Consider the following 26,279-nt stretch of genomic DNA (forward strand, 5'->3'; position numbering starts at 1 on the left):
TCATGTGTTGAGTCTGACAATGCTTTGTCTACTTGCTTAAGATGCCACTCTGCAGTAGCCTTGAAAGATCCAGGTGACAAAGAGGTGACTGGAAATTCAAGGTAGGATTTGGAGAGATCAGAAAGGCTGGAATGACTCTTGTGCTGAAACTGGGGGTGTAAAGCAGTTCTTACAAGTGCAGTGAGTTGTCTGCTTTCTGTGCTGATCTCGTTCTGAGAACTGGTATGTAGGCACAGCATGATGAAATAACTTACATAGCCTTACTTGAAAGGAGGTGTTCTTTAAGGCTTGGTTCTTTGAGGAATATGCAATGAAGATCTGTGCATTAGGTAAACTTCCTCTTTAAAGGAACCAGCAAGCATGTTCTGTTCAAATGTGTAGTTATGCCAGAATTAGTGTTTGAAGTTGGTCCTTGTCATTACAGGTGATGGATGGCAAAGCCTTATGGTTATACCTAGCTGAGATGTAAGGAATCTCGGTTTCTACAACAACAGTGCTGCTGCTGGGAGGAAAGAACCCCAGTTCAGGACAGGAACAGGACCAAGTCTTCCAACAGGCAAGAACATGGGGTTTCAGCCTTTAACAAAGCCTAGATACAGCAAATGAATATTTTGCCGTAAATGGAATGGGTATAAAGTAGCCTTGCTTAAAGACTTGGGCCATATGCCCTGTCACATGGGTATTAAGTAATAACCTGGATAGCTCAGTGGGTGCATTTCATTGCTTTCTCACTTTTCATGTGAAAGAGTGAGACCAGTATTGCATATGTCAGGCAGTAATGCAGCAGTCACTTTTTCATTGAGTTTTGTGATCTGTTTAGATGAACAGAACTAACTGTTTGATCCAGGGATCTGAAAAGATGCCTTTAGAGAGGGAAGTGGTTGATGGCCAATTGATGAATGCTTGGAAGAAACATGATGTACACGGCAGAGAAGTAACAACATATGAAGGCTTCTTCTGGGTCTAAGGGCTTCAGGAAGAAGTTCTCCCCTCAGGTAATGACTGCAGTCTGTTTCATTTGGCTGTGGAGTGTCTGGGATCTGTGCCCTGCTGTCAAACCAGCAGAGCAAGATGCTTTTGTCTGCAGGCCTGTTGCATAGCTTGCTTGCTTAGTGGGCTGGCAAAAAGGAAGAGAAGTACTTCCTTGAGCACAGCAATTGGAACACGTGGCTGGAATAACTTGGTGTAATGAGAGAGGACTAGCTATTATGAAAGGGAGAGCCAAGGGGTGACTGAGTGAACAAGGGAACTGTGTGTGATTAGATTGGAGTGAAATAGTGACACTCCTTAACTACATCCATGTGGTCTGAAACTGCTGTCATATACTTGGGGAAGGATTCTCTTAACGACCCATGCATCTCTTCCACATCTTCTCTTGCAGCAGTAAGGCTGACTTCAATGCCAGTTAACCATCTGCTTTTCATTCTTTCCTTGACCTGAATGAAGTTAGACTTGGATTTCCCCCTTGAATGATTCCAGTAAGTGTATTTGTAATTGTTCTAATGTTTAAATTCTTTCTTACTTATTCATCAAAACTAGCTGGATCTAGCAAGGACAAACCCCAACTTCTTACCAATGGCAACAGACTATGGCATAGCAGTTCCTCTGTGCTGTGCTTTTTGACATGCAGTGTTCAGCCACCCAAGAAATTGGTTTGAGGCATGTGCTGGTGAAATCCTTGCTAGACTAACTCTGTAGTGCAGGTCCCTCACCCTTGGTGAGCGGTGGGAGAGACTGACATGTGGGTTGACCTTGGCTAGCTGTCAGGTGCCCAACAAGCCCCTCTTATCACCCCCTCAGCAGGACAGGGGGAGAAAATGACAGAAAAGCTTGTGGCTTGAGATAAGGGCAGGGAGATGACTCAGCAATTAGTCACAGGCAAAGCAGATGTGCTTGGGGAAATACTCATTGCAATTAAACAGAGTAGGTTAATAAAATAGGAACAAATCTATAAACACCTTCCCCTGCCTCTCCCTCCTTCCGAGGCTCAATTTCACTCCTGGCTCTTGCATCTCCCCACCCCTGAGCAGTACAGATAAATGGAGGTTGAGGTCAGTTCATAATGTTGTCTGCTGCTGCTTCTTCCTCCTCGCAGTCTTGTCCTGCTCCAGTGTGTGGCCTGTGGGGTACAGTCCTTTGGGAACAGACTGTTCCAGTGTGGATCCCCCATGGGCCACAGGTCCTGCCACAAAACCTGCTCCAGCATGGCTCCTCCACACCCTGGAAGTTCTGCCAAGAGCCAGTTCTGCTGTGGGCTCTCCATGGGCTGCTGCCTCCTTCGGGCACATCCCTCTGCTCCGGGGTGGGCTCCTCCCCGGGCTGCAGGTGGAGATCTGCTCCCCCATGGACCTCCCTGGGCGCAGGGCACAGCTGCCTCACCATGGATGGGCTGCACCACGTTCTGCAGGGGAATCCTGCTCTGCCTCCTGGAGCACCTCCTCCCCCTCCTTTACTGATCTTGGTGTCTGCAGGGTGTTTTTTCTCACTTGTTTTTTCTCTGCTGTTGTTGTGCTTTTTACCCTTCCTCAAATACATCATCACAGAGGGCTCATCACATTGGCCAGGAGCAGGTCCCTCTTGCCAATGACTGTCACTGACTCTGTTGTGGTGACAGCTTCTGGTCTTTCCTCACAGAAGCCACTCCTGCAGCCCTCTTCTCCCACTACCAAAACCTTCATGTGCAACCTAATACACTGACAAGAAGTATTGCAGGACTGAAAGGGCTTAGCAGGGGCCTGGCCATGGCATGGAGTCTCTGCTCTGCATCTGAAACAATAACTGTACCAACTTTACACCATCTGCTGAAACATTTACCTGTAGGTCTTCCTCAGAAGACCAAGGTCAGAACTATGGCAGGAAGAAGAGTCTGATAAGGACCTCTGGGGAGGCAGTGGGTGCTGTACTCAGTTTAGCTAAATGGAGGTTGAAACCACACTGTGGCATCCTTACTTCCAATGGAGGTTTCACACAGGTAAGAAGCATACCTGTTTGGAGATGCCTACAGATCTGGCAAGAATTAACCAGATGAGTCTGAGGAACTTGATTTCATCTTGTGGAGATGCTGGGGAAGCACAAACACATGAAATGCAATCTTTCTTCCTCTGGAGAGGAAAAGCTGAGATGGTTCAGGCTGGTAGATAGAAAAGGTAAAAAATGCATGGGAGCTGTGTGAAGCCACCTCTCTGCCTGCAGCTGGTGAAGACAAATTTGTGACAGATGCAAACTGCCACAAGGTGGCAGTGACCCTCTGTTTATACATATATTTATACACACATGGACTCTGGGAGTGCCTTGTGTTTTTCTTTCTCAGACAGCACTGGGGTGATACTGGGCTAGAGCAGAATGCATGTGGAATGAGTTCCTACAATCCAGGCAGCACCATCTACCTGGCCCCCAGGAACAGGAGTACCTGGGATGGATGTGACACTGGTGTGAACACACTCTAGGGAGGTGAAGGCAGGCATCAGGTCCAACTATCTGCAGAGGAAAAGCTTTAGACCACACTTGTGTCATCACCCCCTCCACTTGAGTCAGTCTGACATTTCCTCAGGGAAACAATAAAAAGCTGCCAAACAATGGCAGACCTCTACACAGTGCATTTGAAGCCAGCTGACAACAAACTCCATTTTCTGGTTTACCATTTTTCATGCTGCGCAGTGGTATTAACTCACAAATCTTTCTCAGAGGCCAGTTAAAAACCACAGCACTGGAGCTAACCCAAACTGACAATTTGTTTTTGTCAGAAAACCTGGTGAAGTAACCAGAATGTCTGCCCAACTTGTGCCAAGATGCATTATTTCCCCAGTGGCCAGTCAACCTGTATTTCAGGACATGTGTTTTGTTCAGTCCACTCAAGTATTGATTGATCTACATCTTAAGTGGTCTCTTGTTGACAGACAGAACATCTAACCCTGACACTGCAAAGACACTAAGGCTACTTAGGATTCCTCTTCACAGATCAGTAATGAGACCTAAAAATGAACCAACTCCTCCATAGTTGAAGGTGGATCACCATCACCTTCAATACCTGTCTGTATCCCATAGTTAGAAGTTCTTTTTCTGTCTTTTTCAATATATTTAGATATTTATTGTTGCTAATCTGTTTGTCTCCTTTACTTGGCAGCATGTGTGTCCTGGACACCAATGTGATCTTCCAGGAGAGCCAGGGTAAACACCACAAGGTCAGCTTTAGGCTTGGACACCAATGGCTGAATTACTCAAGGAAGTAAGTATCCATATCACCTGCACTGTGAGATCTGCTGGGATAAGTGCTTGCAATATTTTAGCCACTCTGTGTTAACCACAAGGAAGTGGAGGGCATTCTACAAACAAAACTATCAAAGTATCCATTAACAGATTTATTTTTGATTTTCATATCTCAGAATAACTGATATCTACATTTCCTGATGAAATTTTAAAAAAGCCATCCAGTTGGGAACCCCCAGGTGTTGTAAGCCTACTCTTTACTCCTTAATGGTTAAAAAAATCCTTCTTGCTGAGTTCTGGGCAAAATCAATGGGTAAACATTAGTCATCAGATGTGCCATCAGCTGGCAAAGCTTTTCGAATTGCTTTTCTTTTCTACAAGCCAACTTGTAGAAAGGTTAAAGATACTATTAGAACTGTTACAGTTCTCATGAAGTTCAACAGTTTTAAGGCACTTTTTTGTGTAGCTTTGGGAAGCAACTCTCAAATTCTTTAAGAGCAAAGCAATTAACATATGCTTACGCTTACTAGCCCTGTTATTAACAGAAGCTGTCACCCAGGAATATGTGACCCTCAGGCTTTTACAATAGCTTTTCCAATATTTTCTCCCTTTAACATTCCAATGAAAGCTGTTGGCATGTTCTCAAATCCTTCAGTGACATGTTCATGGCACTTCACTTTTCCCTGTCAAAAGTAAGAAAGGAAATAGATGAGTGTTCATTCACCAGCTGCCTACTTTTTTCCTCTTTGGGAGACTAAACTACATCCAAATTTTCTCCAGCTTATGTTTCATCTGAAACATGCAAGCTGGTACACACCAGGGTAACTCTGCAAAACTAGGTATGCTGTGTGAGGATCTGATTTTGTTGTAACACCTTCTACTCAAAGTCATAACAGGGAGCAAAAGTCACTGCTGTAAAACCACACCAGGACAGATTTAGGGCTATTTGGTCGCCAAACAATGAACAGGTAGGGGATTATTTCCCCAAAGCCAGGCCTGTCTCTGCCCATGGAGAAGCATGGAACTGGCTGAGCCATCTGTCATGGTTTGAACTCGGCTGGTAGCCAATCACCATATGGCTAGTTGTTCACTTCCCCCACTCCCCAGTGAAATAGGGAAGGGACAAAAAAAAAAATTAATTTGTAGGCTGAATAAAAGAAAAATCTAGTAATAGTAACAAAACAGAAGTAACAATAGTAAGTCCCAGTGGGTAATACGCAATTAACAGTTGCTCACCGACTGGTACAGAGCCCGTTCCCAGCAGCAATCCTAACTGCCCCAAAGATGCTGCTGTGCAGACCAGAAGTGGAAATGAGACATCCCCACCTCCTTTATATACTGAGCATGACATCACATGATATGGAATACTCCAATGACCGATCTGGGCTGGTCCTCTAGCTCAGCCCAAGAAAAGCTAACTCTATCCTCGCTGAAACCAGGACACCATCCCAAATCCTCATATTTGTAAAAGCTAGAGCCTCTTAGACTTTAGTGCTTGTTCATTCTTACCAGTAATTTCAACACAACATTACAGTGGAAATCCTTGCTTTTACTACAAATGGAGATGTCTGAATGAGAAATAGAGGTTTACTCTAAATATGAAACTCTTCATTGCCAGAGACATATTTTGAATTGCTCCAGGAAGCATCTTTTTTCAAAGCCTACATGTATACTGAAATACATCTAAGTCCACAAGCTAATATTGCAGGTCTCAACAAAGCAGAAGGGATCACGCACGCTCAATTTGAGTGTCCCCAGGAGGCTCAAAGATCAAGTTAGGTGGAAGAAAAGTATCACATCGGGACCTCACCTCAACAGCTATGACAAGAGACCCCTTGCAAAGGGGGAAGCTGTGGTGTGAGTACCCCTTACAGAAAATTACCCCTTCCTTCCTTACCTCCATGACCCATTTTAGCAGTGCTTTCAGACCTTCCTCCCAACGGTTATTCCAGCGAGTCACGATAAACCCTTTCATTTGAAGTTCTTTGAAGATCATTGGAACCTGCAGGTAAGGCCCTGCAACAGAAAGGAACCAACAAACCACCTGCAATGTCAATTTCATTTAAAATAAGACCCAAGCTGTAAAGAGAGCTTTTAGACAGTAAAGACCACTGAATTACTTTGTTCCAGCCAGAAGCAACTGCTGTTTTTTCCAAACAGAATTTCCAGGACAGAAGACCCAAGGATTCATGATCAGTTTGCCACCCAGGGAAACAAAAGTCTGATGTGTAAAGCTGTGGGGCTAAACATGCAGCACTTCTGAAAACAGTTTCATTCAGAAGTAAAGTGACCTCAGCTTCATCTGAGAGGCTTGAGCTGAATCCTGTTACAGCTTGTTTGATAGCCTGCCAAACTCATGCACTTCCTAGATCTCAAATAAGTTATACACACTAAAAACCAGTTCCATCAATCATAATGTGTGATAGTCTCCCCTCTCTCAAAAGCCTGTCCCATTTTTAAAGTGACCTAGGAGTTCAAAGCCAATCAGTTGTCAAAGAGAATTCAGACCTTCTATTTCTTCTAGAAGGCAAATTTGGAAAATGTAATGCTATTGAAAGTGATTATTCATCTCAGCCTCATCATCTCCCAACAGTTTCACCAGTTGCTGAAATCTTATGGAAAAAAAATAACAAAAAACCCCCAAAGCTGCTTCATCTAAAAACCCAAGGGAAATCTCTCATCTAAAAGTATGTACTGTGTAAATAGCATCATGCCATCACACCTGCCTTCTACTGATCTCTATCTGCTTGGAGTCCTGCTTTAAGTAATTTAGTCTCTCCCTCATTTCTGATCAGCTGATGTTCTCCATCCAATACAAGTGTGCACAAAGGAGGATGAGTGCCTGTACACACAAGGAGTGTGGTCACACTCCCACTGTCCCAGAGTGGTTAGCTACCCAAATGTACACATACATACACTTAAATGGCATACAGAAACCAACAATAAAATCAAGAGACACCCATTATGTCTTTCTCTTTGCCATCACCAAACTGGAAATAAGTTTAGACACAAGAAAACAGGCTCTCACCTTTCTGAGGCACAGAGGCATTGTACTGAGAGATAGCTCCACAGACTGCAATCCTTCCAAATTTCTTCATCTGGTTGATAGCAATACTGGCAAATTCTCCACCCACCTACAAGAACCAGAGCATGTGCAGCATTAGAGACAATCCAGTGTTTGGGACTGACTGCCAAAAACTGCCAACCTTGCATCGTTGCACCAACAGGTTCCATCAGGGGGTGGAGAGCTGAGTTCCACCACTCCAAAGACTCAGTAGCTGCAGAAACACTTATATTTAGTGTTTCTAAATATTATATATTTATAATAATACATAATATATTGTATCTTATATTATGAGGACTCAATCTCACTCTTCTAAAAACTAGTTATGAGCATGGGGAATAATTTTTAATGCCAAATCTGCTTCAGAGCTTGGTTTGGAAGCATGAGATCCCTCTTCCTACGGGACATGTCTAGGGACACTAAGAAGCACCACCTCTGTTTTTCCCCAACATAGGTCTGCGCTATTACCTATTCACATCATGGTGATATCAAGTTTTGACTTAATGATTCTCTTCTCTCATATGTGGACATGCTGTGTTCAGAAGCTTTTAATGGAGAAAAGCTGTGAGGAAATTTACTGCTGGGGAGAGCTCTGCACAAAAGTTGAAAGTGAGAGGGAAGGGAATGGTATACAGGTATAATGCATATATTAGCTATTCCAGGAAATTAAAAAAGCCAGTGCTTGTGTTATGGTTTGAATGCAAACTGATGTGGTTTGACTGCATCCATACTGTTAAACTCTCTTAGCCCCCAAAACAAGATGGTCATTCAAACAGTGTATCAAGAACATTCCACAGCCTCTGTTAACTCCAGCTGTACTTGGGAGAGGTCAGAAACCCTCTAATAGGCTGCTCCAGCAATTTTACAAGTGGGCCTTGCAACTGTTTGTTGTTACAGGTACTGGTGTATCCACCTGGCACACGTAACACGGGGCCATACACACTCGCTCCCCTTCCAGCAACAGCAGAGAAGTGCCTGTGGTCCAAGGTGGCCAGGAACGGACTGAATCTCTCTCAGTTCAGCATCAGTTAAATGTTCACTGTGACCCTCACGTCCCCAAAATATGCCATACTTTCCAGAGAGTGAAGATGAGCTTCTCTCTCTTCATTCACAGACACCACCAACAATCCAGCTTTGCCTTTTAGTCTGTTTTCTCTGTCACTGCCCAAGTCAGCTGCAGAGGTAAGTGTGGGAAGGGAACAAGAAAGCAGTAAGCTGTTATGGGCACCATTGCTCGGTTAGGTGGAACTCAATATGCAAATCCTGGTGTAGTCTTCAGTTAGATGTATACAATATTGAGTTCCTGCTATAGTTTAAGGAAAATGACAGTCTGCTCAAGGCAAGGCCCTCCCTCTGAACTCACATTGTCAAAGAAACAGTCGTAGCCATCAGGAGAGGCTTTACGCAATGCTTCATCCAGAGATGTAACAGTCTTGTAATTAAAGGCTTCATCAAAGCCTATTTTTTTCAGATAGGCAACCTTGTCATCTGAGCCAGCACAGCCAACCACTTTGCAACCCTGCAAGGAAAGGAGAAAAACATTTCTAAACATCCCTCACAACACAGGCTGACACAGAGTGCTGGGTGGAGGGCTCACCCTTAAAGTCAGATTGTCACCACCATACGAGTTCCTGAGCTCTAGGAGACATTCAGCTAGCTTTGTCACATCATCAGGAGCTTGTCCCATCGCAGGACCTTACTGCAGGCATGCCTTCAGGGACACTTGCCCTCCTGATCATTCATGGACTTGTTTCCCTATTTCCTAGGTGAGCCTTCTGAGAAGCAAGTATAAGCATTTCAAGCCACTCACCCCAATCTTAGCGAGCTGCCCCACCACAGAGCCCACAGCACCAGCTGCAGCATTAACCAGCACCGTCTCTCCTGGCTTCATCTTGCAGACCTCCAGAAGACCAAAATATGCAGTGAGGCTGTGAAGAAAAAGAAAGAATGCTCAGTGAGGAATAATAGACACTAGACAGAGATGTGACTTGGCCACACTGAACCAAAATATCTTCACAATCAGAACAAGATTCAGTTTTCCTCATTCTTTACGAAATACAAAAGGCAGAAGTCTACCTGAGGTGAAAACAGCTTTCCTTGTGCTTACTAGTCAGAAGGAGAAGCACAGAGAGAACTCAGCAAGGTGACAATTCAGTTACACACTGGAGGAGAGAGTAAATCCAAGATAGACAGAGGTCAGTAGTCAGCTGGTATCTACCAGATTGAAGCGAAGATTAAATGATACTCATCACAAATCAAAGCTGGCAGAAAAAGAAAAAATGGTGGCAAAGCCTTGCTGAACTGATGGGCACACTACTCCTGAGGACTACTGTGCACACCTATGGCTACTGAGTAAACAGTAATCTGTAGCAACCACTGAAGTTTAGCTCAAGCATGTGCCACTGATCATATAAATAATGAATGACATTGGGCTCTGCAAGCCTCCTGAAGCAATGTGATTGACTGGCCCAGAATCCCAACAAACTTTTCTTCTAATGTCTAAATTCAAGCTTACAGCTTCCCACTTGGTCTGAATTGAAAGGCTGAACTGAATCCATCTAGCAGCTGTCTGGAAAAACGTGCATCTCTCCTGAAATCTGGAAGTTCTACATCATGCACAATGTTACAATAATTTTGAAAGCCTTCCGTGTCAACAGGACTGACCAAGTCCTGATCTCCTATGCAAAGTAGAGAGAAATTAAAAAGAAATGCGGGAAGATGACAGAGTCTGCAGTAGTCAATAAGGATTCTGAAGCACAGCAGCACTGTCTGCTGCAGTGCAATTTAAAGGACCTCTGTTTTGCTGCATGGTACAACAGCTTGTAAGGGACAAGCCCCAAGCGGCTGTACTGTGAGCCCAGGCAGTGCCCCCAGAAGTGAGTCATAGGGAGGGGCCTGCTGTCACTTCTCTTGATTTCACTGGTCTCTTAATCACTCCTGGAACTGGGATGAGTTCAGGAACTGGAGCCAATAAACAGTGACACGTACAAGTCTGGGAGGGACTCTCTCTCTCACTGCACCAAACCCACCCCACTGGCAGATCAAGTGCTGGATCCAGGACTGATTATTTTTTCAGCTCTCTCTTTTCTCCTAAAAGTTGTTAAAGTGTTAAAGGACTGCCTTGCTTTCACATAAAGCTGCACAGCTCTGGTAGAAACAACTATCAGAGTGCCAACATTTACAGATTTGATCTCTATGTTCTCATTAAAGTTGATGTTTATGTATGGACCTTGAGTGTTATCTCACCTTAATCCACACCAAGGGGATTTGCGAATCTTAGTTACTCCCCTCTCTTCACAGGTGGGATGTGACATAGCTGTCTTTTGGCATTCTGGGGGCAATTCTGGAAATACAGTAATAGCAGAAGAGCCAAATCAGCAAAAGCAGACTAGCCCAGGTGCCAGTGAAGTTTGAGTCTTCCACTGAGGTTAATGCAGACTGAACTGGATTCTTTCCAGCCCCTCCTGGATCTTCTTCCTACCTTTTTACACTTCCTCAAGGAGAAGCACCATAATCTCCAAGGGAAATCTCCTCTGCTCTAAGGGATGAGCCAGACTTCAGACCTTCTACAGGGTAAGGGTATCCAGAAGCACACATTTTTTAACAGAATGAACAGACAACATGCTAGTAGAACAAGATGAGGGAAAGGGGTCATAGTCAAGCAGAAACATTCTGCACAGCAAAGTCCAGGTGATAGTTGCCTTTGCATCTTGAAACTCACCCTGGCATGCCAACTGTCCCAAGAGCCAGAGATTTGGGGAGTGATTCCGGCCAATTAGAAGGAAGGTGTTGGAGGTCTTTCCCATCAGAGATGAAATGAGTTCTCCAGCCACTTCTAGCTACAACAAAGGCCCCCACTGTGAAAGCAGGATTCTTGCTTTCTATAATCCTGTTTAAAAAAAAAAAACCTGTCAGAGACCAATCATTACTGGCTCTTCCCTCCTTTATTCCTGTTGCCATGTGATGCAGGAGAAAATAAATCCTTCACATCAAGACATCTAGCCCATACCTGCTGATGCTGTAGCCTTCTGATGCCTTCCATAAAGTGTCTACTATCTCTCATCATCAGGTGTATACTGGGCAAGATGATTCTAGACTCAGCCCAGCCACAATAAATCCAATGTTCCCACATAGATGCCAACTTTTTTTTTACTAGTACCAGTCTGATATGAATTCAGAGTAGGCTTCTGTGAGTTAGAAGGCAGGAAAAAGGATGCCAGGATTAAAGAGTGGAAAAGCAAGAAGTCACAAATAGGCTGCAGCAAGCAGTTCCTTTCTCAGACAACCTGTACCTCATTTATAGGTTGAAGATCCTGAAGATGGAACTTCCTGGGGTTACAAAACCAAAGAAAAAGCAGTATCTAATAACAGGGAGAAGTTCATACTTGTGGTGTCTCTATGCCAAATGAAAATTCAACTTTCTTAGCCCAGCCCAACAGGAAAACTACATGGGGACGGGTAGGTAAGCAGCTTTGAAATTTTGGAAACTGTTGGTCTCTGTTCAGCAGAGTTTTTTGTTCATTTATCCCAGTTCTCAGTGTTCCTGCAGCAAAACACAAGAGTCAAAGGCCACAGATGTTCCTGGGCAGCAACTTAGAGGCAGCACAGCAGGAACAAGCTGACAAAGGAAAACATCTGTGTAGCTATATTACCACAAAGGAAAGTATGGGTTTAAGCTTAGATAACTGTTTGGATAGAGCTGTATCTCAGGTGATGCTGAGGTATTCTCAGCTGGAGTAGACAGCATGCATGTTTCAGGCATGCAATTACTAGCACATCAGATTTTAAAATGTGAAGTTGACACTTACGGCAAGTACAATGGCTGGTCCTTCATACCTCTGCTTGTAAAAATTTCCTTTGAAAACATTATCAGCAGAAATAACATAAATTGTATCAGAGGCCTAAATGCTCTCCAAGAAGGCAAAAGAGGTTCTTAGAGGCAAAACACCTTCCAACCAATTACAGATAAAGAGTACAGTTGCAGAAGTATGTAGACTCAAGTCAAGAATAGGTAATGCAAGCTGCAGATGTCTCAAATGTCAGTGCATTCCTTTGAGATCTGCCATGTGTTTGTATAACAAGAACCAAAGAACTTACCTGGCAACCTGTGTGCCTATCATTATGTCCCCTTCCTTCATGTCCCTTTGACTGTAAGGTCTGTAACACAGGAAGAGGTGGCTTACTATAAGCAACTTCAATGACATTTTACAGATACACTATGAAGTAGTAGCTACTGTCTGACTCAGAAAAAGAGCATAAGCAGTGATGTTGAACAGATCAATGAGCTTGTCATTGTAATGACATAACTGCATGTTTTCCACAGCCAGGTATTTGCGCATCCCATCCTGACCAAATGCTGGGCTAGAGTGCTGGGGACACAATAGCATTAATCTTCCCAGCATGGTCCACCACTACAAGAGGCTACAAAGAACTACCTCTGACACTAGGGTCTACCGGGCCTCTTCAAACTACCCAATCTCCCTGTGCTTGAACTATCACCTATTAACATGGGCATATCAGCAATTTCCTACTTAGCTATGTATCCTTAAGCAAGGTTGCTAAGACAAGTGAAGCAGCTCCTGCAACAGGGCTGCAGTCTCATTTGAACCTGATGCTTTCCAGTAGAAGAGACATGACAGGGAACAACAGCAGAATCCAAGAAAAATCTAGGGCTGCAGCACTGTTATCCTAATGTCTGGCTAAATCTGACACAGCTCCATATTGTGAGTCTTTTAATTTACACACATTTTATAAAAAGCAGACAAAAGCACCTGGGACTCTGGCAACAGGGAGTGCTCCCTGTACTGTGCTCCCTGTACATGTTCTTTTGAGGTTTAAGTGGGAAATCAAATGAGGTATCTCAGCCAGAAATTTGAAAGGAAGAAAAATATATACCTCATGTAAGGATCAACACTGAGAAACACTGATTCAAGCAGCAACTCTGCAACAAAAGACAAAGCAAATTCCTGAGCATTAGCAATGCAGCAAAGCATAGTTTCCACAAGTCAGTCTTTCAATAAAAGCAACAGGAATTGCTGACAGCTCAAAAACCCCATATTCCATCATCCTTTAGGGAAAAACTACTTGAAAGGACTACTACATTTGTTACCTTTGTCTGGCTTATCGCTGTTACAAAAGACACTTTCTGTAGTGTCTCTTTAGGAGGTTAGCTTGTTTTCAGCTCTTTAGCTACCTTTCCTCTCTATCGAAGGCTCAAGAGGCCATATCCCCTAAACAAAATACTAACTTACTTTCGACCAGTTATATAAAATGCCTTCCCATGATTCAACCAGCAGAGGGTGATAAGAAACCTTGGCACTGGTCAAATAGAAACTACTTTTCTGCCTTAAACAGAAAGCATTATGCTATCTTTTCTAGGTAGCTTAATCCACCTTACTGTCTGTCCCTAATGACACTAGTTCTTGTGAAATACACTGATAAACAAATTTTAATTTAAATTCTCATTCATACAGCAGTTTTAGTTGTTCATCTCCACCTAATAATAGTTTTCATTGCCAGTGCTGCAGTGGTCTAGCTAGTACAAGCTAGAACTATATTCAGACAAAAATATTTTCCCATTACTCAGAGTGAGCAGGAAGAATACTTAAGGCCATGTAACATAACAATAAAGGCCAATTCCTTTTAAAGTGTTACTCTAGTATGAATTTATGCTTCTTCTTGCTGCAGGGATTAAAATAGGAAGGAATAAATTACTCCATGTTCTTAAATACCCACAGGCATGAAATTTTTAAGTGTATCTGAATGATATAGAAATACACATGCTATGAAAACACTTAAATGTATATGTAAGAAGAAATCACTTTTCAAACCTTTAAGCTGTAAACGTAACTAGTACTTTAATGCAATTTTTTTGGCGCACCTTCTAAACTTGATTAATAAAGGACAAATGGTGGGGTGACATTCAAGGCAGCATGGTAGAGGTCCATATGAAGCCAAAAATCAAGGTTAATTCTTTTATCAATAGCTCTTGCATATAGTAAGTTATTCCCTACCCTTTTCAAAGCAGAAACATAGGAATAAAACCTGTGCATTTTTATTCACTCTCTCTTACTGTCACACAGGTCAAACATAACAGATAAGCACTAGCAAAAAAAAATTGATGGAGACAAAAGTCTTGTCTTATTGCTTCTTAAAATGAAAAACTAACCCACGTTGACTCCTGCCCCAAGGCCTCCCTGCTGCATGCTCTCTCGCACCCCAGTCACTCTGCTCTCCGCTGGCACTATCCTCAATACCTTCCCCATCAGCATAAAAAACTCCAATGAAAACCTACTTTCAGAGGCCACCATCTTCTCCAGCTTCTTCCAAAGGATTTTGCAAAATAAAGTAGATGAAGACCTTTCACCAGTAAAGCACGTTTGAGTTTTACTACAGTTAACTCATTTGCTCTTTGTCACAGTCCACTTCTCTCTTTTTAAATTAAAGCAATTCTCTTTCCTTGTTGCTGTCAGTTTCGAGGCCATATCACTTCAACCATTTTCTTCAGTAAGCTGTATTTGCAAACATATCTGTATGCCTTTGCACCATGTGTGATTAGGCACTGTGAGTCTGTGAAATGCACTCCACAGCTGCTGCTTGCTGCAGTTAGAAGAGCTCTGCCACTGTTTTTAAGTATTATCAGAAGGCAACATGTCTTAAAACCCACCAAACCCCTGAGCATACGTGTTCTTGAGCAATCACCCTTCTCTGCTACGTGCATGGCTTGCCACAAGATGTGCAAAAAATCCAAGCCATTTTCAAAAATCCAAGCCAGAGAAACATACAAACAGTTCAACAGACACACAGCCATTTGTCAGCAATCAGACAACCTACAGAAAAAATAAAACCAGGCAGCCCTTCACTTACCACCATCCTTTAGATTTGGCAGCTCTATCATTTTCAGGTCAAAGTCACTGGTTTTGGGGAAACCCTCAAAATGCTTCTTCAGAACCCAGGCCTTGGCAGTCACCATCCTGCACAAAGAACAGCACAGTCAAAAAGTGCCTGTCAAAAGAGATGCCCAGTGGTGCCAGCCTGCTCATGGGGGCTAATTTAGACTTGACAAAGCAGAACAGTATCTTGATAACATGCCCTCACACAAGATAGCCTCTGCTTGCATCCTGTGGCAATACTGCTGGATCAACAGAACATCTGAAAAGCTCCCTCATTGCCTAAGCAACACATAGCTTCCTGTGACCTGCCGGACCTCCTTGCCTGCTGGCAGCAAGCAGTAACAAGTCAACCCCAGCAAGTTGTACAGCTCCCACTCTAAAAGAAATTGAAGAGGGAAAATCTACTAGTTTAAGGAGAAAAAAAAAATCCTTGAAGGAAACACTTAAACTCACTCTTATGCTCCAGTTACATGGGGTGAGTACTGAACCTAAACTTTTACAAGCTTGAACCAAAGTGCGAGTGAGAAATACAAAGGTAAAAAAGACCTCTTTCCATGACACCCTGTATGTTGAGAGAAAACACTTCTCCAGTTGCCAAGCTCAGGACTTGGAACTGGTAGCACACTGTTACCAGCATTTTTCATACAAGGTGGAAACAAATGACTTGCATTCACTTTACCCTCACAGACCCTTTTTCCTGCCTGTACCAAGCACATCAACAAAGGCAAAGAAGAAGTTTATATTTAGAGCAGGCAGGTGAAAAACTGTCTTCTACTGACAAGGCCAGTCAATAACTTTCTGCACCCGACTCAGCTGGCAGCTGAACTTCTTCAGTTACACAGCTCCTAACAGGCAAAGACATTTGCTTTTATCCACAGAACAGGTACCAACCTCAGTACACTTTCCCAGGAGCAAGTGTAAACCCTGAGTAATCCTGGCACAGGGCACACCCAATGTGATTCACCTTTCTCCTATTAAGATTTAAGATAATTCTTAACAACCACTCCAATTCAGTGCCCAGACAGTTGCACAGAGATGTTCTGAAATATGCCAAGCTAAATAAAACCCACAGTCCTAGAAACCACAAAATACTACAGTCTGGACACCAAGACTATCCTCCAGAACAGGAGTTTCTTCAAATCACATTTTACCAGGCCAGTCCTAAAACTGTTAAAAATTCTGCCACTGAGGAAAATGTCTAATTCAAAATATAAAATTTGTCATTCAACCCATCATTTAACACAGTGAATGATCCATATGTATGCCATCACAAGGTAACACTACAGATGTCTCTAGGGAATTTTCTACTCTGCCCATTCTAAACTTGTAAATAGAACGACAGGATACTGATTTAAGTGTTGTGGTCAACCATATAAGGGAGTGAGTTACTGCAACTTTGTGTAAACAATGTATGTCTGGTTATCACTAAAAAGATTGATAAGAGGGGAACATCGTGCCTGAGAAGGTGCCAAAGGCTGGATGATTGTCTGAGAAGCATGAAGTCAGGGAAATCTGTGGTAACTGAGGAAAAGATGAAGGCGGCAGGGGGAAACTTCGACCACCGACTGAAGTTCAGACAGACATGCCCTCCCTCACCCTTCGAGTTTGTGCAGAATTAAAAGACACTGTAACTTTAAATCAAGACTGGACACAAATACCTCTACTTTTCGTGTATATTGCCATATTGCACACTGGGTAAAAGACCCCACTTGAGGGACAACACTACCATGACATTTACATAGAGATGGCTGCAAGGTCTCTAAGGTCATCTGTACCCACTTGTGTGGCTGTGTCTCTGCACACTGGGATCAACGTGCATTGCAGAACCACCTTAAGAAACAGTACCAAGCTTTGGCATTTTCCCTCAACAGTGTTGCAATGAGGCATGTGGTATGGGAAAAAACTTTACTCAGGAAGTCTTCAGCTTTTATTTTTCTTGAGAAAATACTCAAGTAGAATATGAAGGGTGGAAAGTGTAAAGAGACTGGTATGTCGTGGCATGTTTTACCTACAAAACACCTGAAGACAGAAGTACTGATTAGGAGCACAGACCTGAGAAAATAAACAACTTTTATAAGATGCACAAGCAAGGACCAGGGAGAACAGGGCAACGTCTCCAATATTTAGATATAAGCAAAAGCCACCAGACCCACAAACTCATCAGCACTCAGCAACTTTCTATGATGAACCAGGGATATTTCTGGGTCCTCGATGAGAAGGAAACACAGCACAGGTGAAGAGTTCCTCCACTAGGAGTGTATGCTGGGGAAATTACCTATATCATGAAATAAAAATGAAAGAAGTATTATCAAACTCACTGTTAAAGTGAGCAGCCAAAACCAGCATTCCTCACAGAAAACTTACCTGCAGCAATTGCCACCTGACCTGCAAATGCTGCTTCTTAAAAAAATGCAGGTGGCACTCTCCAGGCATTTCTATCCACTGCTGCATCTACTTTGGTATCGACAGTGCCTATCTGTACTTTTCAGTAATACAAGATATTGTGGGACTGCAGCAACACCAATCAAACTCAGCAAAGGGGCTTACAGGAGCAAAAGGTGAGTTCAGAGTAATTCAACACTGATCCCACTCACTCGCTTATACCCACAAGCACTAAGAGGTGTTTGTCCCAGCAGTGTGTCCTGTGTTCCGACACAGGTACCCAAGTGCTCCAGCCAGGAATGACCCGGGGACAAGGGCCACTGCTTAGGTTGGCAGCCATCTGCTGATGTGCCATTTGTACCCTCGGGAAGCCAACAGTGATTCAGAAATGTTTTGTCTCCCATCCTGTCCCACCTCTGTGAGTCATCAATATTGTCTCTTTTCTCTGTCTGCCTCAAGGCTCCAGCCCTGTTCTATACATCCCCACCATCAACTCTTAAGAGCTTGATTCTTCAGTCTGAGTACAGGAACATGTTGTCCCTTGTTTTAGGCTTTTGTTTTCCCTATCTGGTCCTCTAAGAAGCTGCACAAAGATGTCCCGCAGGCCTGATGATCTGCAAATGTAGGTGCCATCAGTATTGCCCATTTCTCTCTCTCTTCTACTGTTCCTTCTGGTGCTTCCACACTCAGATCTCCCATTCACACCAATCTTCACATTCTTGTCAAGAATTTCCACTTTTTGTATAGATAGATTTTTCAGCAGAACAATGATTCCTCCTACAAACAATACTGAAAGATTAATTTCACTGAACCATTTTGATTACATATAGGCCTAACTTTGGGAACAAGGACAAATTTTCTGCTTACCACTTCTCACCTACTGAAATCTCATTATTATGTCCACTTCAAGGCTAGGGATGTTTTCCCTAGGCTGCAAAACAAAAAGCCCCAAACCAAACAAACAGAAAACAGAACAAAGACACATGCTTGATGAATGGATTCACAAATCACTTTCCAGGTCAATAAACAAAGATTAATTTGTATGTTTAGATATAAAATCATAAGAACTAGTAAGGCCTACATTACTTAAGCATATTAAAGAACTCTAAAGCACAAACAGCAGCGATGCAACATTTGTGGTGTCCAGCAAAAGCGTTACTGGACTAAACATGTGATAGCCACCATCTTGGCTCCAAGAGCAGTACCCACTGTGCTGCAAAACTGTTTCATTGTCCGTGTCAGTGGGTTACATAATACATTTCTTTTGTGTGTTTTCTGTATAAAATGTTTCATAGGCCATTATAATCATTAATGCAAAGAGGCAGCTGTGATAAAAAGTTGAAAAAGAACAGTCCATGTGTTGTCCCAAAGCAGGGGTTCATCACCCAGTATGCAAAGAGCCAGTTAACACTGAGTCGAGATATTTGTATTTATTATATGGATGCACATGTGCCTGTTCCAAGACAGCACACCATGGTTCCCAAAACTACCATTATTTACACACACAATTTTTACTCAGTACACTGAAACGTATCTACTATGCTTAGCATGTAAATTAGCACGCTAGTTTGCCCTTTCTGCCACCTTCTTTTGAGTCCCAGGTATAATTAGAGTCGGTGGTCCATGGGTTTGGTGGCTGTGATCTCCCCCTGATGTAATTACCTCTTACCTAGTCTCCTCTTAATTTGGCAGGTTGCAGCTTACTGTCTCTAGTTCCCATTAATCCTAGCTAGGATCCCGTTTTTTGTCATGCATATACAATAGTGGATTGTTTCAAGGTTAATCATTTGTTTCTACCATTATCCTAACAACTAATCATTTGGTTCTACAGTGTTCCTAACAAAGTTGACCTCTGACCTTTTAACATTCCTTTTAATAATCCAACATGACATGAAGGTGATAAAAAGACTCTTTTAAAAATAACTAATTTCTATCAAGTTCAGGAAAAAAAAAGAATGTGATGCATTTGTCTGATATTCTTACAAAAGAACCATTAAAGCTTTTACTGAAATTGAAGTCCAAGACAGCATTTATTCTGATGTACTTCAAACCCTCCTTGTCTTCTGGTCTAGCCCATCAGGTTATCAAAGAATAAAGTTTTACATTAATCTCTATCAACTTCTTCCATAAAATCAGACACCTAGGCAAAAAAGTAATGGATTGGTGAATCTGAGCTTTGTGCACTAACAATATACATAAGAAAGCAAAGATCCAGTCTCTGTTCAGACCTCAGATTTCAGTTGGTGAAAATTGTAGCAGAGCTGCAAGCAAAGCACATTCACACACATTATCACAGCTCAACCCCCAAAATCAGCATGGGGAAGGACTTTCACAATTCAGGGGAAAATGAGAGAGAAGAGAAGAAGGAAGAGGTGAAAATTGGAATCCCATAGTAGATGCCAGCAACTGGAAAAGAAGGTCAGGAATAAAAAGGACAGACAAGTCCAAGAAAATTGAGAGTTTGACGGGAGGCTGAGGAGCTGGTGGTGACAGGTGAAATGTGAGAATCTTCACATTAAAGTAGAAGAGTAGCAAAGCTCTCAAGGGAGCATAAGTCAAACCAGCAAAGTCCACCTCCCTTAAGTAACCCCAACTAACATTCGCATCTTCTGTGGTATGGTTTCCTAGCCTGGGCTTGCCCAAATCTAACCTTGAGGACAAAATTGTCTTAGAAGCCTGGCAGTTAAAATAAATTCAAATTTGGGGTTAGCTTAACAGTTCATCTTGTTGCCAGTCACAATTAATTTGAAGATATGGCTGTAGTATTTGTTTCCTTTTATTTTCATTCCAAAGCAGGAACAGCTATGCTCCCAGCTACACTGGAAGGAAAGGGTATCGTTAAAAGCTGAGTAAAGTATATCACTCAGACATAATTAATTTGTAGATTGGTGCTGAAGAAAAAACACCAATCACCACAACAGCAACATTGTTCAGGAAATCATCATCTCCTATAGTCCCTTTCTCCAGAACCAATTTACACAGCCTCCTTACAGCATTTCAAAGCAATCTGCCAGGCATCAGCATAACAGACTTTCTAAATACTTTAAAAAACAAAAAAACAAAAGGACTTCTTGGCAGCAGAGACAGCCAAGGGAGTCATAATCCAGAGGTTACTTTAGGATTTCCCATGCATTACAGGATTACCAACTACCTGAAAGTGAATATGGCCTCAAATCATAAGTGCCTGCAAGTCTTAGCAAAAATTACCTGTTCCTCCCTCTGGTTTAGCTGTTACGATGCTTTCTCAGGAGTACTTCTTTCCTGTGGTGAAAAACAAGGTAATGGTAAACTACTCCTACTTTCAGCAGACAATATACTGTATATACCTTAGCAAACATGATGCTGCATTATGAAGCAATAAAGCTGCAGCTTCACTTCATTATGCAATGCTATCAAGCCCTGGAAGGTCAAATATTGGAGGTGAGTAGTCATCTGGTAAGAAGACTTTGCCACGCTGCACTTTGTTACAAGTCTGTAATTTCAAGAGAGGTTCAACAGTCCTGCAGAGCAAGTTCACACGGGGAAGGGAAAAGGGAAGCCAATGCTTGCACTGAAACAGGTCAGCTGCCGTTACGCTCTCAAAAACTGCATAAAAATATGAGAATTTTAAGAATTTATAAAATATAATAAGCAAGAAGCCCACAGATAGGAAGGAAGACAAGACACTGCAGGTGGCCTGGGCTGACAAACCAAGCCAAAGCTTCCAGCAGGACCAGCTGTGATTCTGTGGTCACTGCAGGGCACTCTTAAGCTTCTTTCAAGTACCCTTTCTACTTCCCCTTTGCTTAGATGTTGATACAATCCAAGAACATGCTGCAACAGCAGTAAAGGTAAAATCTCATCAAAGATGTTGAGACATACTGCAGCACAGTTTCACTTCTTAGGACACGCCTTGTTACTGCACCACAGAGAGAAAAGTTTCATTTGTTTGATTTTACAGCTTCCAAAGAAAACTGGTTTTTTGAAAGCTCCAGTATGCTTAAATTTCTAGAAAACTCCATTTAAATTAAACCCTAAACTTTTAACTACGCCAAGCAAGCAACTTTTTGTTTTAGGGGAAAAAGATAAGAAATCTTAGGCTGGTATCTAATATTATAAAATTACTGAAGGATTTACTAAGACTGTCCATTGATTGCTTCCCTCATTTCTCATTACTTACCTCTACAAAAGTTAAGCACTCCGGTTGTCTGTTGTCCCTTGCAGCGTAATGTAATAAAACAGCCCTGTGTGCTCAAAAGGGAAGTTACATACTTTCAAGCACGAGCAATCCCTCTGAGGCCCCCTCCTGAATTTCTGTATTACAACAGCAGATTTATCCTTGAATAAATTCCTGCTCAAAATACATGCAACAAACTCTCTGCTCCAGCCCACCCAGCATAACCAAGACATACCCATTATCTGTTACCACTCCAATTAATGAAAAGATAAAGGGACAAGAGAAAAAAGAGGCAAGTCAGTGAAAGTCTAAGGAACTGCAGTGGAAGGGTGGAAGGCAGAGAGCAGCCATCAGCAACTGTTTTATCACTGCTTTAGACAATAGACAGCATCTGGCAAAAGGGGCCAGAGGACCTCCCCCCTACCCCAGCATACATCATCAGCTCAGCACAGAACTTTACTGTTGGTGAGGGGAAAATGTTAATAACCGATTTGTACCTTTAAGACTCTGGGCCTTCTGCCCACCGAGCTGCAGAGAACTGATAATAACAGCAGGTACTTGGAAGATAAGGGATATACAGCCTGCCTAGAAGACAAAAGGATTATACGGAGAGCAGACCGGTTCTGACCAGCCGAAGCACACAGCTCAGCAGAAACTAGCAAAAGGTCAGAAGTTTACCAGCGAGGAAGACTTAGAGCCTTCATCAAACGACCACCAGAAAACACCCAACGAGCACGACCACATTTTACAGAGCATGCGCAGTCGGGGCAGGAACTATGTAAACGATTTCTGGGAAATCACTTGAATACTCCGGCCTTTTCTGGGAAAACTTATGCATATGTATGTATACTGCCTATATAGCCAGAGGGGGGTGTAACCTGGGCTGCAGTAATCATGCACTGATGGAGTTTGCAGTGCTGAGGGATAGGGGTCAGGTGAAGAGTAAAGTCACGACTCCGAATTTTAGGAAAGCAATCTTCAGCTGTTCAAGGACTTAAGTCAATAGGACCCACTGGGACTGACAGCCTTTTAGGGTATTGATCTTTCCTCCAGCATCCTTCTTTTCAAGGATAGTAAACCTCAAAAGGAATATCAGTTCTTGAGAGGTATAGGCTCAAGCAGATATAAACCTCCTACCTTGCAAGGAGACTGCAGTATCACCACAGAAGAAACAACATCTAGTGAATATTCAACTTGTCTAGATTAGAAATGTACTTTAGTCTGTTACCTGACAGAAGAAAGGTCAGAATTTCTAAATAACCTGTTTAATATTTGGTCTGGTGTTTAAGCTTTGTTCTTGCTTCCCTTCCCAATATGTAAGATTACTGAATTTCAATGTGCTAATTAAACTTTTAATAGCTGACTGGATTTGCCAGTTCACCTGTGGTCCCAAATTCCCCAGGAATCTGAACCATACACTACATGAGTGGATTCTCAGATACTGTTGATTGGTGCAAGGAAATCTGCACCTGCTTTAGCCTGAGCGAAACATGGTTTTTTGCATGATGAACATTTAAGCAAGTGAAGCTGCATAAACACAGCAAAGAAGCAGATGTAAACAAGTCACTGACACAATCTCCCACAGTATCCTTACAGCCAAATTGATGAGATAATTTGGTGCATAAATGCATAAGAAGGTAGAGGATTGAAGGACTGTCCTGAGCGGGTCAAAGTCCATTTGGCAGCACATTACCAGTGGTATCCCTCAGGGATCATACTGGGAGCCATAATGTTTGATGTCCTTAAAAAAGGCCTGGAAGGACAGGGTTCTTCCCCACCACCCCAAACATGGACCTAGCTGCATCTGGAGCTCCAGGCTGAGTTCTCAGCTCCCCAGTACAAGAAAGTTGCTGACATATTTGAGTGAGTCCAGTGTAGTCATCAAGATGATGAAAAGACTGTAAAACGTAAGAGACAAGGAAAAATATGAGAGAAATGTCTTTGTTCAGTCTGCAGAAACAAAAGCTATGGGGAGATTTACTGCCTTCCATAGCTTTTCCACTGAGAAAATGGAAACCAGCTCATCTGATGGAATGGCACAGTGACAGGGTAAGAGATGATGAATGTAGTTTGCAAGATAGTCTTTTCCAATGGTACATGAAAAGCTGTAGGATTTTTCCCCTCCAAACCATGACAGAATCAGATATTGGAACAAGTTGCCTGAAGAGATTGCGGAATCTCCATCTTTCAAAATTTATACAACTTCACATGGCTGTGAGCAGTCTGATCTGCTGGCCTAGCTTTGCCATTGTGCACAGACTACATGACCCCCCAAAATCCCTACCAACGTAAATTATTCTGAGACTACATAATGGCACCTAGCACTCTTAATCAGAATTAGCTCTTAGTAACAGAACTAGTGTTTATTTCATATGGGCATGAACACCTAAAAATTAAATTAGTATTAGGAGCAAGAAAAGTTATAATTTCATAATTATTTACTACTGTTGTTCTTACTTATTATTTAGCACAGGTTTTTCTACAAGATACGGGGAGTAAAAATCAACAGCACTATAGCATAATTTGCAAAAAACCCACCAAAATCCAAAAAGTGATCATTAAAATATTTGTTTATCCAAAAGACTTAAATTCACCCCATGAAATATACAGAAACAGATGATGCTTTACCACAATAGAGCTCCATCTTTTACATATCTGCTGTGACCATGCTTTTGGTCACACACTAGTGCATTCCAGAAAAACTCACCTCTTTCAGAACTGATTATATAATTAATTTTGTGCTGTATTATCATGTATTCACTAAAATCAAACCCTTTCCTAATTCTTAAAACACTAATTTCACAAAACAGTGAAGCTATATGGTATGTTTACTGTTCTAGAATATCTACTTATGACCTCAGAGCTACTAAAGGTATATATATATATGTAGGTATTACATATATAGTAAATGTATACATACACAAATGCTATACATTTGGTATAACACACATTATGGTATAATACTACTAAAAATTCTCGTAGACAAGCAGCTGCTGAAAGTATCTTTTCCTTCCTCAAATCACATGCTATATTCATTCCAACATGCTAATTGCATGTTAAGTAGCTGAAACATTTTTTTTTTGTATTCCTTAAAACTGAACACTGTCATTACAATAGCACATTTTACTATTACACCAAATGAAGCACTCAACTTTGAGGGCCTATGGGGTCAAAGCTATTATATAACCACTTAAGAAAGGCTGAAATTATCCCTTTCCCTCATGTCATATGCCAAGAAAGAACATACATGGTTATCCTTATAGTGGAAAGCCTCTCACATCAGTAGTTCTTTATTTCAATTTCCTTATTTCAGGCTGTAGTCAGCTTGGACAGAAAAGGAGTAGCTGGAGCAGGTACAGCACTGGCTGTTCAGCCAACAGCTCCATCAGCCACACGCTGACAATCATTCCTGCCCTTTGAAGAGCAACCAGCTGCCACCTGCAGCATAGTCCAAGCAGCGACCTCTCACAGAAACTAATCACGAAGTCGCATTCAAAGAAACATGCAAGCACGCTGCCACAGGTTGCAATTTTTTTCCAATCAAAAATGATTCAAAACTCATTTTGAAAGATTTTCAATTCACCAAATAAAAAGTGGCATTTAATGATGGCCGTGTCAGTCTGATTCTTCCCCATACTTGAAAATTATTTTTCTCAGTATGGTGCCCAGATGTTAGAAATGAACAGGTGATGGGACATCATTCAGTGCCTCCTGGCTGCAGTACCTCCAGAAGCAGTGCTGTCACAGTAATGCCTTAAACAGATCAAGCTGCGTCCACTGTAATTCCTGACATGATCTGACACACAAAAAAATTTCCCTATAATGTAGACCTGCAGTCTGATTTATTTCAAATTATTAAAATAACCTCAGACTATAAACTAGGTAGTTCAGTGCTGTAAGTTTTAGAGCAGCTCCATAGATCTCAGTAGTAATAGTACGTCCAGCTGACAGTGCAATACAGAAATTCTCCTGCAAAATTCTGGTCTATTTTTACAGCGTAACTACGGCAGTTTCAGGAAAGAGTTAACGCAGTCAGCTGACTTTGTTTTCCACTTCGACCAATGCTGCACTGGGCAACTACTGTTCTTCCAATGACAGGCGCTCCTCGCAAATTTTGAAGAGGTTCTGTTTATCCTGCTTGAACGGAAACACCTCTGTCAATCACAGGAAGATAGTTAAACAGGCATGGATAGGTTTTTTGTTTTGGTTTGGGGTTTTTTTGGGGGGGGGAGGGCGGGGGAGTGTTTAAATACAGAACTACACTTTCTTAATTTTAACGTAATTTAAGGACGGTAGGAAAACACTTCCCGCCGCGGCCGGGAGTTAACCCCCAAGGTCGTTAGCCCCGCCACATGATCCCACATTAACGCCCAAGTGCCTTCTCACCCACACGCACCTCTCCTCGCTCAGGGACGGCGGCCGCACAGATGCAGCTACAGGTCCGTACCCTCAGGCAGCAAGGGCGGCCCCCCGCCGGAGGGGGCCTTTCTCGGCACCGCCTGCCCGCCGCGTTCGCCCGGCCGCCCTGCGTGCGCGCCGGCCGCCCTGGCCGAGGGGCTGCGTGCGGGATGTGCCCTCT

The 26,279-nt window shown here is 42.5% G+C and overlaps 1 protein-coding gene and 1 long non-coding RNA gene across 5 annotated transcripts; one reads left to right on the forward strand and one right to left on the reverse strand.

Moving 5' to 3' along the window:
- Positions 1-1,005: 1,005 nt before the first annotated feature.
- Positions 1,006-10,498, forward strand: LOC141973569 (uncharacterized). The gene is made up of 3 exons (XR_012635547.1): positions 1,006-1,478; positions 4,124-4,225; positions 9,037-10,498. It is a non-coding gene; the product is annotated as an uncharacterized LOC141973569 (long non-coding RNA).
- On the reverse strand, positions 4,344-26,192 carry PTGR1 (prostaglandin reductase 1). Of its 4 annotated transcripts, none has more exons than XM_074932286.1 (11): positions 26,097-26,192; positions 20,752-20,805; positions 15,137-15,243; positions 13,166-13,211; positions 12,368-12,427; positions 10,992-11,159; positions 9,081-9,198; positions 8,634-8,789; positions 7,235-7,340; positions 6,104-6,222; positions 4,344-4,889 (listed from the first exon to the last, which is right to left on the reverse strand). In XM_074932286.1, exons 3-11 carry the CDS (start codon positions 15,240-15,242, stop codon positions 4,779-4,781), a joined length of 990 nt encoding a protein of 329 aa, XP_074788387.1. In that variant the 5' UTR covers position 15,243; positions 20,752-20,805; positions 26,097-26,192; the 3' UTR covers positions 4,344-4,778. The 4 variants fall into 4 exon arrangements, with proteins under 4 accessions (XP_074788387.1, XP_074788389.1, XP_074788388.1 ...); XM_074932288.1 differs by lacking the exon at positions 26,097-26,192 and adding an exon at positions 22,198-23,023; XM_074932287.1 differs by lacking the exon at positions 26,097-26,192 and adding an exon at positions 21,704-22,169.
- Between the last annotated feature and the right edge of the window lie 87 nt (positions 26,193-26,279).

The sequence above is a fragment of the Athene noctua genome, chromosome Z, assembly GCF_965140245.1.
Source record: "Athene noctua chromosome Z, bAthNoc1.hap1.1, whole genome shotgun sequence".
Lineage (NCBI taxonomy): Eukaryota > Metazoa > Chordata > Aves > Strigiformes > Strigidae > Athene > Athene noctua.

Excerpts from the sequence above, each read along its gene's own strand:
- PTGR1 (XM_074932286.1), bottom strand. The coding sequence starts at position 15,242 with ATGGTGACTGCCAAGGCCTGGGTTCTGAAGAAGCATTTTGAGGGTTTC. Across the intron at positions 13,212-15,136 it reads GCCAAATCTAAAGGATGGTG|AGTTGCTGCTTGAATCAGTG; the intron begins GTAAGTGAAGGG and ends CTTTTGTTGCAG. Across the intron at positions 12,428-13,165 it reads AGTGTTGATCCTTACATGAG|ACCTTACAGTCAAAGGGACA; the intron begins GTATATATTTTT and ends CCTGTGTTACAG.